The sequence below is a fragment of the Thalia democratica genome, chromosome 1, assembly GCF_965202585.1.
Source record: "Thalia democratica chromosome 1, ktThaDemo2.hap1.1, whole genome shotgun sequence".
In the NCBI taxonomy this organism is placed as follows: Eukaryota; Metazoa; Chordata; class Thaliacea; order Salpida; family Salpidae; genus Thalia; species Thalia democratica.
The window spans coordinates 91,325,563-91,342,081 of record NC_139165.1 but is presented as its reverse complement, the minus strand read 5'-3'; the positions used below and the strand labels follow the sequence as shown (position 1 = coordinate 91,342,081).

Genomic DNA, 16,519 nt, shown 5'->3' with positions numbered 1-16,519 from the left:
TTTGTCTCAACATTTTGTTTTGTATATACTCAGTTGGGCTATGATTTTGTAAAAATACCTAACTCCGTCAATCTACCATGTCAATTCTGTTTAAAGACATTATATAAACATCTGATATGCCTGAATATGCATCTAAGTTTCATATTGAGAAACTTCTGTGAATTAAACAGATCCAAAAAAAGATCAACCGGATCCATAGAATTAGTATCCGGCTGGATCCGGATTTTGTTTTAAAATTAGTATCCGGTTAATATTTTCGAAACAGGATCTAGAGAAGCTTTATCTGTTTGTATCCGAATACCGGACCTGGTAGATAACTAATTCAAAATGCTCTGGCCCGCCAAAGACCAAATTTTTCCAAATCACCCACCGATTAAAAATGTTGCCTATCCCTACTCTGATTAATAAAAGATAAAACATAAACTCATGCAAAAAATTTTACAATAGTCTAGCAAAATTGCTAAAAAATTGATTATGTATTATTGATTACTCTTTGCTTTATTATTAATTACGTTGATTGCATTTTCACTATATAAGCTAGACTTTAAACTTTATTTTTATTGCTTAGTATAAAACTGACGAAAAAAGCATGAAATATATTTTGTTCTGAAAAAGTGAGCCTTATTTATACTGTTTGAAAGAAAAAATTGATGACTTGTCTATAATCATCTCTAAACCCTTTTTGTTAGGTGAAGTTGTCTTAATTTATAGAAAATTTTTGAATAAAATAAATGGTGTTTTATTTAAAGAAAGCAAGTTTAGCAGCTAGGGCTCAATGAAAACTCCTGATAGAAACTCAAAGTTGGGTTCGGAATGCAAGGTAGACCTATCATCATTGACAAAGACTACTGAAGCTAATTATCTAGGTTTACTTCTTTCAAGTTCATCCAGATTAAGGCTTTTGAAAGAGCACAAAGCGAAAGTACCCTATAGAATCATGTTTTTTCCATGATTAAATCTCCTCAACACAAAATGATGCGTGAGAATTTTAAAATCTTCAACTTGGTGTACTAAATATACAATAATAAAACTCTTTCAGTTTTAAAAGTGAAATAAGACATTAAAAATTCAATCAGAAGAATATTAGTATAAATATACTTGATATACATTACAGTTTAAATTGTTGCATTTGATAGCAATTCTCTATTTTTAGCTTGAAAATATAAAAAGCATTAGTCAAGTTTTGAATGAGTAATTTATTTAAGATAAAATGTTTTACTAGTACACGTAAATTTAATGAGTAATTCGTATATAATTTATTGAAAATATTTGGTACATTACTAAAACAAGTTCAATTTTCATAAATACTATAAGTTATAGAGTAAATATAATTTTTTGTCAAATAGTAAATAATCTACTTAAGCTATATTACTATCAAGAATTAAACTGATTGAAGTTGTAACGTATATAGGGGTGCTATCATAGCTGTGTACGATAAAGAATATTAAGGATATAAAAGATTAATATAAAAAACAAAAGAAAACTAGTTTTTATTTACACGAACTAAAAAAACACGGAAGATAAATGTACACTACAGAACTGCTACAAAACTACTAACAATACAAATAGACATTAAGTATACTAATAATTATCTTAGAACTTAACGAAACATATTTTATTTTAATCTTACATACTTATGAGTAATGACATACATCATCACCACCTTTTCAACTGACGAATACCTCTGCTTTTAAAACGTTACTTATTTTATACTGAATGCAAAGAAATTTTTTCTTTTATACAAGGCAGACCTACTTATTTTGTACTGGACATGACACTAAGCTATTCTGGTGTACTACTTGACAACCGGAAAGTTTTTTCTTGCACCTTGCCTTGGACCAAATGTTTGAGCGTTTATTTTTGCTGTTTAACAAACAATATCATTTTAACAACAACTTATATCCGTTTACAAAACTTTAAAGACGCAAATAAAAACTTAGACAAAACTTATTACTTTACTAAAAAAAGGCAAATTTCTATTATATATTTCTTCTATTAATATTTTTTTTCAGTTTAAATAGTTAGCATCGCTTATTCGCTACAAAGTTATTAGTTAACTAAAGTTATCTTATACACTATTCTGAGGTTTGCTGAAGGTTTTTGAAAATTTTTTCCAGGTTATTAAAATTGGAAGTTTTTTGTCCATTTTTGGTATAAAGTTAATTTTAAAGCATTTCTTAAATAGTATAAATTTATTAAAATGATACTGTAATGCTAATTTGAATGTAACTTATATTGACTAAAACTATTAAAGTTCTAAATTTTTAAATCTAGGTTAGTGTTTCCCAAAGTGTGCCATATTGCCCGCTTATAGCCATTTCAGAAGTTTAGGGACCTCAAGTTGCAAAGGGGGGGAGGGGCGTGATTAGAAAATGGGCCATAGAAAAATCAAGATTTATAATTTACACTTGATATTCTTCAGTTCATGATTAAAAGCAAAAAAAGTCTTAGGCGTATTTTATAGCGGGAAGAGGTTTAATATGCACTAAGGGTCATACATGCACGAAGAGACAATTTTGCACGAAGAGTCAATTTTTACGAGTGACAATTTTTCACAAGAGTGGAAAAATAATAAAATACCGACCAAGGGTAAGCTATAACAGTGATAGTAAAAATAGATGAAAAAAAGATTGGAAAAAGTTACCGACCAAGGGTAAGGAATAAGAGTGATGGTAAATAATAAAAATAAATAAATTAAACAAAAACATTAATGGTAATAAACGGAAAAAAAACTTCAATCCATGCAAAAGTGATGTCGTGCAAAAGTGTTGAAACTAGATCAGGTCTTACCAAAGTTGGCTACAAGCATAATGTAGCATATGATGGCTACAAGCACTATATCATTCGAAACTTAAACTTGATGTTCTGGAGTTGGCAATGAAGAGCCAAAAAAAGTCTATTTGTAGTTTTTTGAGGAATGCTAAGAGGACGTTACATTTTTCAACTTCTTCAAAAGGTGCCCTTGAGAAAAAAGTTTGGGAAACCCAGATCTAAGTAACACAAAAAGATTATCGTGTATGATAGATTTTTCGTACATAATCTATATTTATATATCTCGTATATAAAAATTGTTTAAATTTTAGGTTGGTTTTTCCAAATTTTTTAGTACTTTTGTTCTAAATTTCAGATTTTTTTGACAGCTCTGTAATATAAAATTAATTTAATTTTGTTAAATTTTTTTTTATAAATACTGAATTTGTAGATTATGTAATTACTCATATTTATAAATCTCAAATATTTAAAAGCACAAGATATTTTTTAATAATTTGAAATGAATGACGTTTTTTAATAAAATATGTACATTTTGCATATATATATATATATATATATATATAAGCTTACAAAATTCTAACAGTTATATTTGAGTGAATTAACTTTTACTGTAATACTAACATAACGTAGTAAACTAAAAAAATTCAAATTTTATTGTATTTTCTTGGTAACAAAAAAAGTATACAACAAATTTTACTTTAAAGTGTAATATAACAACAGTTTAGTTTTCAAATGTATCCTACACAACTAAAAACTTTTACACTCAATAAACAGTTTGATTAAGTCTAAATAACCTTAAATTACTTAAATTGATAAAGTACATTAAAAAAATTAGGTACTTCTATTACAAAAAACCAAATACATTTTATCATATTTAACTTGATGACAAATACAAAATGAAACCAATTACATGTTTAAAAAATTTACAGTCGAAAACAAAATACAGTCAAAGCCAGAAAAATATTTTAAAACAATGATAACAGAAGTTGAATTTTTTCAACTCAATTTGTTTTAGTTGTAATATGAACTTTTTTATAACTGTTATCAAATTTTATAAACATCAACTGAAGTAATTGAAAAATAATTCGAATAGACACTTTTGAAATAATAACTTTATAGTTGACAATGAAATAATATCAATCTACTTATGATGTTAAAATCTTGGCAGGTAAAAAAATCTCTTTCAGTCATTTAAAAAAATATTAAATTGCATAAAAGAAAGTGATTTTTAAATGAGGTTGTATCTCAGAACTGTTACTGCACAAATAAACGCAATTTTGTTGCAAAAGATCTCAAGTAAGCTCTTCAAGTTTAAAAAAATACGTTGAAAGAACTAAGCTTATCAGTTAAGGTTAGACTAAACAGAAATTTACTCTTTGAAATTACTTGAGTTTTTCAAAAATGTGTAACTGAGTCATTGATAAGCTAAAGTTTTTATCAAAACTTGTTGAAGTATTTCAAAAATGAAAATAACTTTATCAATGAGTACTTTAAAATAATAAAAAAAAGATTGAATTATAAAAAAACTACAATTTCAGTTTGTAAAAAAAAAAAGCAAATTAACAGATTAAAATCCTACTTGATTATAAGTTACTACTAAGCTAAGGATTGTTTATAGGTAGAAAAAAAAAGCATAAGATGTCTCTCGTATGGGAGTAAAATATCTAAACTAAAAATTAAAATAATTTATCTGAGTTCAAAAACAAATTTAAACATCAAAATTTACTTTAAGGTATTCAAGGAACTAAAGTTCAAACTAAATTATTTTGTAAAACCTTTAGACTTTTATTTTACTTACAAACAAAGCTTTAGCTCATACGGAAAACCTCACAAATGTTTGAATATTTTGACCAATTACTTTAAATTTCAAAAATTTGTCTTGGTTCAAAATTTTTTCAAGGGTAAAACATTCATTTAATTTTTTTTTTAGAAACCTCAAACCGACGATGAATAACTCACAAGCGTTTCAGTATCCTGACCAGGTTGCCGATCCCGAACAGGATTCCAGTATCTACACCCGGGTGAACTTCGTGATCTCGGAGGCAGTAGTGCGCGAAGTCGATTATCTTCACTTCGATCTCATCAGTACCACATGATCCCTCCCTCAGCAGCAACACGGAGCACGAGTAGAACCGCCTGTTTACGAGAGATTTGAAACTGTATTCTATTTTCTCCAGCGCTTCAATGGTTTTGCTCACCAACAATTTTCTCCTTTCCCTGTGTTTCAAATGAAATTAGAAATTTTTACGATGATTGTTAAGAGTTGATATTATACTGCTGCATACCATTGAAAGACTATTTATCTATAGACATTGGTAATAAATAAAAAATAATGATGTTGAGGGTTGATAAAAAATATCATTTGATAATGAAACTGTATACCATTATACACTTTTTTGTAGAAAACAAATAATTAAGTTTTTACAAATATATATACTTTAGTACTTTATCGAAACTCAAGAATGATATACAACAGAAACTGAACAGAGTTTTAGATTCCAATTTAGAAGAACATTTTAAAATACTTATTGGGTAAACTTGTGTGGGTGCATGACAATTCAAACTCTGTTTAAAACAATCTACATAAACAAGCGATAAAAATTAAAATTAAAACTATATTTAAAAATAAAACTTACAAGAAACTAATTACTTTAAAATTACTAATATAATTACTAATATATTAGTAATTTTAAAGTAATTAGTTTCTTTTTATATTTCATTTTTAAGTATAGTTTTAATTTTAATTTTTATCGCTTGTTTATGTAGATTGTTTTAATTCTAACGAGTTTTATTAGTATACCAAATGTGTTTAGCATAAGAACTTATTTAATTTTTAACATTTGATTATTACGTCATTTTATTTCTTAAAACTTTAAACTTCAGTATGTTTTTATTTTAATTTGTATTCATTCCAATTTAGTAAGAAACTGTTTCTGATGAGCCTTACTACGAAAGTACTAAAATAAATTTAAAGAAAATGAAATGTATTCTGTTATATTTTTTAAATAAGTAATGCACCGGAAAAAAACTGTTCTAATAAACATTTGTAAGAAGCAAAAATGTTAAATTTTATACTTAAACACTCTACTTCATTAGGATTTTTTCGTTCCCTGTGTTTGAAATGAGAGTTGAGATGGAGTGGAAAAATCAGAGGCTTTACGATGTAGACAGTTGATGATAATATTGTGTAGTAATATAACACTTTACTTTAATAAACATTTATTTTAGGCAAATAAAACTTTGTTAAAAAATATACTAATACACTTAGATATATAGCAGAAACTGAATACAGTTCTTGCTTAAAATTTTATTTTTAAACTGTTATTGGGCAAACTTATACGATTTTCTGCTATGAAAATATAGAAGAAAAGATTGCTCTTTTTTCCTCAAACAGCTTTGTTGTAAATTGACCAAGCTAATATAAATTAAATAAATGACTTTGTTTATTTATTCTTTTGGTTTCACCCGAGTAATTAATGAATTAAACTCTTTTTGTCTCTTAAAATAAAAAAGTTTATCTGTAATCTATAAACATTTATACACAGTTAGTCAAAAAAAAATCATTATAATGTTAAAAGATATTAGAAGCAATGTTTTAAAAAAAAATAAGATATTTTTGCTAGACTTTTGATATTTTCATTATAACGTTGTACACCATGACAGGATTTATTTATTTAGATTGTAATTTGTATTCGAGTTGCACTGAAAGTATGCATGTTTGCAAAAATAAAAGCTATTTTTCCAAACAGTATTTTCTTAATGCGCATAAGAAATGCTCAAGAACTGTACCTGTGGTTTGATTTTGAAATATTTTAGTCAGAAAAAAATTGTAGCTCTGGTTTAACTAGTGCAAAATGCTGCAAAAAAATTATATTTAGGTATGTTTTTTTCAATGATTAGTAACCAGTAAATATTTGAAAATAGTACTTCCTTCATTTTCATGTAAGTAGTTTATATTATGATTTCTTATTTTATTTTGTATTTTAGTTTAATTAATTTAAGTTAGACTAAAAAATTACAAATATTATATAGTTTTAAACAGTCGGATATAACATAAAGTATTTTATTTATTATTAACCATTAACCACTTAAAATCTATAGCAATTAATTTTAATTTTACTGGACACATGTATACACCTACTTTAGCTTCTATTCTTTCTTTACAGTATTTATTTTCTACAGAGCTCAGTTGAAGTTAAATCCATTAACACACATAAACATATGTCTGTGTAATAAAAGAAGGATTATATATAATTTGTTATTACTATAATTTATTACATTGATAAATCTCAAATGTAATCAAACTTACATAAACTATTTTGGTAGATACAAAACATCTAAATAAAAAAAACCTTAAACAATTAACTAGGTTGTCAACCGATGTTATAATCACTGTGAAACTAAAAATAAATTCATGGTAATAGTTTAAAGTTTTCAGGATAAAATGATACTAATGATATAAAAAGTATGATAATTAAACAATTATCATTAGCTAAATTTTAAAACCCATAAGTAACTAATTATATCTTTAATATTTTTTTTAAACAGCGAAAACAAGTCTCAACTACTCACGCTACTTAAAAAAATATAAAAGTTTATGAATTTTAGTATAAAATGATAGTTTTAACAAACCCGTCATCGATTTGAAAGTATTTCTCAACTGCCGAAGCAAACTGGTGCGAGTTCATTTTGTCACCGTCGTATTTGTTGTAGTGAGTGTAGCATTTTTCATCAGAATTGTAAAGCTGCAATTAAAATACTTCTTCAAAAACTATAAAATTTGTATATTTTAAATATAATTTTATATATAAAGTGAGGTGATTGTTTAAACTTAATTTCTTTCTACAGAGCCCTTTTAAAGGGCTTTTAAATAATTTGCAGTTTTAAAAATTCTAGAGCATATGTTTCATAAAGACAAAAAAGATTATTTTTTAGTTTTTTGTACAATTTTTATCTCTGTTTACCAAAACACTTTTGATTATAAATTTGAACTTGCTGTAGATTAACACAATTCTTTTTGTCTTTATGAAACATATGTTCTAGAATTTTATAAAATGCATTTTACTAATACCAAAGTAGTCATAGTATAAGTCATAAAGTAATCATAGTATTATAAAAATTGTTGTTTGAGCGTAACATTTGTCATCACACTTGTAAAGCAGCAATTTTAATAAAATTTTCAAAGAATAAAATTTATGCGTTTTATAACAAAAAAAAACACAGCTTAAATTTCTAAAAACTAGTATGTTATTGAAATCAAATTGTCGTTGCGAGCATAACATTTGTCATTAGAATTGTAAAGCTGCAATTAAAATAACTTTTTGAGAATTGTAAAATCAATGCTTGAGAATGCATTGCACTCACTGTGGGAAGTTTGAACCAAATTTTACTATTGTTTCAAATTAAAATTTACCAGTTTCAGGACAAAAATACTAAAATCATGTACTTTTTTTTATATTTTTGATATATTTTAAGATAAAGCTAATAAAGTACAATCAAATCAAAGTAATCAAAGTACAATTATAAAATTTAATATTTAATTATTTAATATAATTTAATTAATTAAAAAATAATAAAAAACTCAACTCGTGCAAAACTTTCTGCTCGTGCAAAATTATCTTCTTGCAATTTAGTCCCCTCGTGCAATTTAGTCCGTTTTTTATAATTTTAATTCAAATTTATATACACATAACGCTACTTATATCTAAAAATAAATACTATAAGTGAAGTAACTTAAAAAAACAAAAAAAAATTAATAAAAAGTTGCTGATAACGTTTGCAAATACTAAAACAAATGTTAATAATTGGAAGGTTCGTTTTAAAATATATACAAATTACATTAAACATACAAAAAGAAGTGTTAAAAGTTAAAAGAAGGGTGAATAAGTATGTACAACAAAAATTAATAATCAAAATATTTTACTAAAACACACAATACCTGTATGCCGAATGGAAACGGGTCAAAATTGCACGAAGACAAAATAGGACGAGGTATCAAAATTGCACGAAGACAATTTTGCACAAAGGGTCATTTTGGCACGAGTGTAAAAAACACAATAAAAATCAAAAACAAAGACAAATTAATAATTAAACAAAAAGAAAAAAAAGTAACTGACTGAGGGTAAGGGTTAGGGTAAGAGTGATAGTAAAAAAAACTAGAAAAATAATTAATAAAAAAACAACAATAAGTTACTGACTAAGGGTAAGAGGTAACAGTGATAGTAAAATAAAATAAACAAAAAATCTAAATTAATAAAAAAAAATAAATTGATAAAATAATTAAAAAGTTAAAAAAAAAAAAATTCAACTCGTGCAAATATTTCTGCTCGTGCAAAAGTGCCTTCGCGTAATTTCGTCCGCTCGTGAAAATTTGACACCTACCCATGCCAAAGAGCCTAGGCCGATGTTTGAAATACATACACACAATAATCATTAAATATTCAATCATGTAATATTACCTGCATGCACAATTACCCCAAAAAAAAGATGCTTTAATTCAAAAAGCATTTAATACTTTTTAATACTTTTAAGCACACATGATATTTTACCTGCATTCCGGAAAGTCTCAGGGTTATTAGAAAACTCAAAAAAAAAAAGGAAAAAATTATGCATAACACAAACAAACAAAGCTCGTACCTACTGTTTTTGCTTTTATGTTTAAAGAATATTACAAAAATTAACGAAAATTCAATTACTTTTTATATACACGACCTGCATGCCGCAGAGTCTGACACATAATAATTTTATATAAAAATTGAAAAAAATAAGAATAACATCATAAAGCATGTTAAGTATAATATAAATAAAGTATGTATATGTTTTATATGTCATATATAAAATTTAACACATTAACATTAAAATTTAACATTATATGAAAATTATCAAATACACATGTAACAACTACCTGCATTCCGGACAGTCTCAGCCCGATGTTGATCCTCGTGCTGCTCTCGCTCAGCTTGTCCAACTTCTCCCTGTACCTGATGCACGTGCCCACCTTGACGTCCAGCACGTTGGGGTGGTCGTACTTGCCCGCCAGGTTGTCCAGCAGCATGTACTGCTTCGTCCTCGGCACGTTCGCGTCCCCCGATGACTTGGACTGTTGTTGGAGTTTGGGGTTAATAGTTTTTTTGTTCTTAAAAGGTAGAGATGATAATGATTTTATTAAAATTCATGAAAAGTTAGAGGGATTTTGTGATACACCCAGTGAGGTCATCAACTTGGTTCGCGTCCCCCGATGACTTGGACTGTTGTTGGAGTTTGGGTTAATAGTTTTTTTGTTCTTAAAAGGTAGAGATGATAATGATTTTATTAAAATTCATGAAAAGTAAGAGGTTTTGCGAAACACACAGTGAGGACATCGATTAGGTTCGCGTCCCCCGATGACTTGGACTGTTGATGAAGTTGAAATGTCATATATAAAGATATATATTTTTTTATATATATTATTATAATGATATATATTTTTGTACTAAAAACGCACTGCACAGTCCCCCGATGACTTGGACTGTTGTTGGATTTTTGTATTTGAAATGTCATATATATATCATTTTAATGAAGATAGATATGTTTTGTTTAAGAAAAGCACTGTACAGATGATATTCGATTTTGACTGATGTTGAGTTTGATATAGTGTGATTTGTTAGTAAGTAAAACTAATGTTAGAAATCAAAATATCAAAACTTTATCTTAACATGATTAAGGGCGTTAGAGGAAACAGCATTTTATTAAAATAATAAAAACTAAATGACACAAAAAGCTTTATGTTCGTGTCCACGCTCAATTTTGACTGTTGTTATTATTTGAGGTAGTGTGGTTTGTTTAAAAATCACGAAAATTAACGTTCAAATAATGAAAACATGGTCTTAATATGATTAAGCGCATTAGGCGATATAAAATATTATTTGTAAAAATTAACTTTAAGACGATATAAAAGCTGGAAAAGTTAACATATAACTTTTGCTAAAATAAAAAAAAAAATAAACATTTTTATTTTAAACTTATGAAAGCACAGAACTGAAGGTGAGAGTTTGAAAACTATTTTTAAATTGTATGGTTGTTATGTTCTAATAAAAAACACTTATAGTTCTGATTTGGTCTTTGTCAAGGATAAAAAATAGTAACTGTTGTTTTCTACAATAATATTATTTTATAAAAATAATTTAATAAACTTTTAACTCATTTAAATTTATTTTTTTTTATCTAAAATTTTAAAATTTTAGGAAAATGTTAAAAAAATTGCCAAAAAACAGTCTGAAGAGATATATTTTTAATAATAGTCAATGCCTTTCATAGAGAACTTTTTATCTTTTACATTTTATATCTTAAAGTTTACTTTAAACTATTTAAAACGTTAGAAAACAACTAGTAGCTTAGTTTTTACGTAAAAAAACTAAACAAAAAATACCCTACCCTTTTTTATATGATTTACCATAAAGATGAAAAAAACATGTTGAACCTTATTTAGGTTTTAAAGTAAGTTATGCAGCAAGCGAAATTGTGTAGAAACTGTAATGGTTTTTAAAATAGGAAGTGGTCACAAAGGCACAGTGTCACTTTTTTACGAGATTAAACTTTTCTAATGACGAATTTTTATAATTATAATTTTTCTATAAAACAATGTTTTCTAAGAAATAAATAAAAACCTTGCTGACACATTTAAAACTAGAAAATTTTCATTATACTGCAAAAGTATCTCTCCATGCAAAATCGACGCTCGTGCATTTCTGACACATACACTTTTTTGACACATACACTTTTTTGACAGATATTTAACATAGTAACCAAGATTAAAAACTAACCAAGTTCGAGCAGTACGTATCAAAAAGAACTTTGTTGGACCAGGGTTGCCTATCCGAGCTGTTAATTTGTTTTTCGTCTAACGTGATGTCTGACAATTTGCTTTCCAGTTCTTCTATTTTGTCTTTTTGCTCCTCACAGAACAGATTGGTTTTGCTATTTTTATTAATTTTTTCATGTACAAAGGTTGAACAATCTGATTTTAGAAGGTTATATAAACTTTACAACTATTTGTTTTGATTAATAACCATTGCATATTTAAAAAAAAGTTCAAATTATAGAATAATAGAGTTCAGAAATGTTCCAGAGTTTAAAACCAAGCTGTCGAAATAAACAAAAAAGCAAAATTAAATTTTTTACGATATTTAACAATATTTTTACTTAATAGACAATTGAATAAACTATATCAAGTGCATCAAAATAACTATCTAAAATCTGTTTACTGTCTGTCCACCCTACCAAGAGTAAATTTCACTGTGCACCGTAACCACTACCCTCATAAACTTAAACAACAATAAAGTGCGAACTAACTATTAGATTTATTATCAGGTTTTAATGGGAAAAATCTGACACTTTTATTCAAATATGCTCTTTACCCAGTAAATTGAGCATATTTCTTTTATAGACAACACAAATGGTTATACATAACTTTCTGAAACATTTCAAAACACCTGAAGTCAGTTTGCTGCCCGTCCATCCTGCCAATGCACCTCTTCGAGTGGACGGAGGGCACGTCCAACGACCTGATGTTCTTCGTCATGGTCGACTTGAGCGCGTACGCTTCCACCCCTTTGTCCGTGTAGAAGAGCTCCACTGTCACCAGCCCTGTACATTTTTGTTGTTAATTGTTGGATAAAATAATCCAATTTACATTTAACTTATTTTTACATTTTCAGTTTTCATTTTGTTAACTTTTTATATCCTGTATTTACAGCTTTTACATTTTTAACATGAGGGCATAAACACAAAACCAAGTAACTTTAAAGTTGTGTGAGGTCCTAAATATTAGTTAAGAGATTGAGTATATCTTTTAGAGATTTAATCTTTACTTCAATTCAGTGAGTTTTAGTTGTAAGATTATTTTTAGAAGCATTGATAAAGTAATATGCTTGTTGAGATTTTTTTATCTAAAATAAATAAGAAAATATAACTTGAAGCTTTATGTTATTGAAGCTAGGAACCTATACTTTAAAAACTAAAACTTTTAAAAGCAATAAACTTTTAAAAAAATAAGCTTAATATAATGCTAAAATTAGTGCATATATTTTTAAATAACTAATTTATTATATGAACATTTTTTTAAGTTTGATAAATTGTTAATATACAAAAGAAGAACTTTAAAATATTTATTGAAAATAGTCATATAACTTCATTAAATTTTAACACTGACATTCATTTAGTTTCAAACTGAACCTTAACAACCCTTTTATGTATTTTTTAAATGTATTTTCTGTTAGCTGTAATGTAAATTACATAATTAAGAAGCACAAACGAACTTCAATTTGCAATAAATGAGATACGCACCATAATAATTTAAGTGTTTAATATAAAACTTATATTTGCAAAATTTTTAAGAAAAATGTTTTACAAATGCAACTTGACTTTCTTATCCATACTACACTTAAAGTTTATTGTTATGTGAACATTGCACTTTAAAGTTATGCATGTTAGAAAAAAAATAGCCATTATTTTATAAAACAAAACTGCTCACTATAACATTATATTAAAAACTCACAACAAATACTTTCAAGCAAAAAATGGAAAGAAGGATAACAAAACTGTATATACAAAACTGTATCTGCTTTTTTGGTCCATTTCCAACCAAGCATTCTGTTTTTAAATTTTTAAACCTTCAAATGAAATAACAAAGTACCTTTGAACGTTGGAATAAATTTTTGGAGGCAACACGGAATGTTCAGGTAGAAATACAACTCTCTGGAAACAAACGGCTTGCACAAAGTTTGCTCGTCAAACTTGTAAATTCCCGCCCTTCCCCCCACTTGATTTGAAAACCCGTTCAATTTGACTCTATCATTTTCCAGATCAACATTGCTCGGTTTGTTTGTTCTTTTTTAACAAAAAGACAATTAACCTTAGGTACTTTTATTACATTTAATTTAAAATATATTGTATATAAAAAAAAATCTAAAACTATCTAAACTTTAGATAACATTTTATCTATTGCTTACATAGTTTAATCTTCAGAATTTAATTTAAAACTTAATAGTCTTATATTTATATTTTTAAAATTTCATCAGAAATTTTTTAAACTTATCTTACTTTAAATGAAATAACAAACTTAGTTTTAGATTATATTATAAATAAGGAACAATATAATACTATATAAGACAACTTATAAAATTTTACTTCTGCTCATTGTTATCACAATTTATTAAAAAGGGTTTCAAATTTATTAGCTACCAACTTGATTTTAATAGTAAATGTATATTGATACAAACTTGATAATATAAAAATTTAAAATTACAACTTTAGTTCTCTATTTGAATAATTTTTTAAAATGATTTTTACAAAGTTAATAAGACATTAAGAGCTACTTATACGAACTAAACAAATAACTTTTATAAGGGTTACAAGTATCTTGAGATCACTAAATTCTAGAGTATAAATTAGTACTTATTAGTTGTAGTTCTATTGTTTGTTATACACAACCAAAAAAAAAATCTAAATTTTTAAGTACATATTAAATCAGATAAACTTACTTCTTGTTTGGCATTTCAAAGAAGCATTCTTCAGCAATGTGTATAAACTTTAATTATTGGTACAAATTTAGTAAAACCTAAAAATAGATAAAAACTAAATAATACTTGATGTTAATTTGTTCAAAAATTTATTTTATAGAAAAGTTATGCTTAATGAGTTCATAAAAATAACTTAAAATTAAAGTTTAGTTCTATAACTCTTTTTTTGCTTTTTTAACTTTTTTCTTTTTTTTTAGCTAAATGTTTCCAGAGTTTCAAATCAAAAAAGCAAACTCTACTACTTAAATAACTTAACTTTATTTGAAAATAGCTTTTATGTTTGTGAACTTTTAACATTTTATAAAACTCATAGGGTTTTTTACAACTGTTATTACTTTAAAATCTAAACTTGTTAATATTATTAAATTGCTTATCTTCTTTAAAATAAGTTTCAGTAACTATAACTACAAATATTACTTTGGTTTTTATAAATTTTACTCATATAAGATACAGCCACTCAAAGTCCATGAAACAACTAAACACTATAAATTGTGTTTTTTAGGTTTAAAATAAAAATAAACAATATGTAAAAAACAAATTATCAAAAAGCCAGGCAACAAACTTGCTTTGAGAAATTTTTTTCCAATTTTTTTTCTTTAATAACATGTTTTCTTGCCTCTTTTTTATATAAAATTAAACTAAAAAACATGTAATCTAAGGTTTACAATCTTTGAAGTGATAAAACTAGAGTGACCCAAAACTAAACTTAATTGGCCTGTGTTGGTAATTTAATAACCTGAAAATTGTTTGTGATATTAAGAAACTTATTTTTGTCTAGTGTGCATGGTTGTTTGCAAGTAATTTATTTCAGAGTGGTCAATTATGCTAAACACTTTATAAACTTAAAGGTGCTGCTATTACTAGTAGAAGCTACTTCAGAAGCAAAGTAAATGTAGATGTTTTTACACTTTTTAAAGCCGTTTTTGACTAAAATATTTTTTTGTACACTATAGCTTCTAAAAGCACAAACTATTATCATAGACAAAATAACACCATCTATACAAAACTTGCAGTAAAACTTCAGGCGACCAGCTTTGCCTTGCTGCAACCAATATTAATATAATTTATTTTCCATCTATATTTAGCAGAATCTTTAAACTAACTATAACTTTTGGTATTTTTACTATTAAAGTTTAAATGATTTACACAACAATAAAACTTTTAAAATGTATAAACTTTTAGTTGTGTCTAACATATCAAGTTTTAAATATTGTTTTTTCAATTTGATAAATAAGTTGCTCAAAGTTCTAGGTGCTTACAGGATTTTTGTTTAGAATTCCTATTTTATTTCAAAAATTGAAAAACAAGGTCTTTTGATGTTTTTTTTTTTCTGAATTACAAGTTTTTCTTGACTCTCAGGTTAAACAACTACTCTGAAAATTTACCTAAGAATTTTACTCACAAAAAAGATCTTAAGATAAAGAAATATCTCAAAAAAAAAGTATTAATATTCTTTTAAAATCTTAAACAGCATGAAGAACTTAATCATCAAATATACACAACTATATTTTATAATTAAGGAAAAAGTATTGTGCATTTATGTAAGCTGGGTAGGTGTCAAATTTGCACAAGCGGACAAAATTGCACAAAGATAGTTTTGCACAAGGGGACTAAATTGCACAAAGACAAAAATACTAAAAAAATCTTTTGCAAAAAGGGACATTTTTGCATGGGCTGAATTGTCTATTTATCTATATTTATTAATTTATTTATTTTTATAATTTTTTTTTGTTACTGTTAATTTTTTTTTTTACTATTTCTGTTACCGTTAACCCTTGGTCTGTAACTTTTTTTATTTATTTGTTAATTAATTAATTTATTTTTTTAATATCACTGTTACCCTTAACCCTTATCTTTAGTGTAGCTTTTATTTATATTTTAATTAATTTGTTTGTTTTTATTCATTTTCTTTTTATTTTTAGAAAAATTTTATTAGTTTTTTTTTTTCACTGTTACTCCTCACCCTTACCATTGGTCAGTAACTTATTATTATTTCTTTAAAGTTTATCTTTTAGTTTTTTTTTTCTGTTTACTTTTATACATTATTTTAACTCTTGTGCAAAAAACCCTCCCATGCAAAATTGTCTTTGGACAATTTTGACCAGTTCCCATGTAAACTACTTAAAATGACTAATAATGTTTCAAGGCAATTGGATAGTTAACCTTGTTTTTAAATAGTTTGTCTTATT

General features: G+C 26.2%; 1 protein-coding gene across 1 annotated transcript; it reads right to left on the bottom strand.

Moving 5' to 3' along the window:
* Nucleotides 1-3,650: 3,650 nt before the first annotated feature.
* Nucleotides 3,651-14,305, bottom strand: LOC145841046 (inositol hexakisphosphate kinase 3-like). Its single transcript, XM_082948407.1, has 7 exons — nucleotides 14,292-14,305; nucleotides 13,445-13,638; nucleotides 12,243-12,396; nucleotides 11,574-11,727; nucleotides 9,677-9,871; nucleotides 7,405-7,517; nucleotides 3,651-4,989 (listed from the first exon to the last, which is right to left on the bottom strand). The coding sequence occupies exons 1-7, from the start codon at nucleotides 14,303-14,305 to the stop codon at nucleotides 4,728-4,730; spliced, it is 1,086 nt and encodes a 361-aa protein (XP_082804533.1). The 3' UTR covers nucleotides 3,651-4,727.
* Between the last annotated feature and the right edge of the window lie 2,214 nt (nucleotides 14,306-16,519).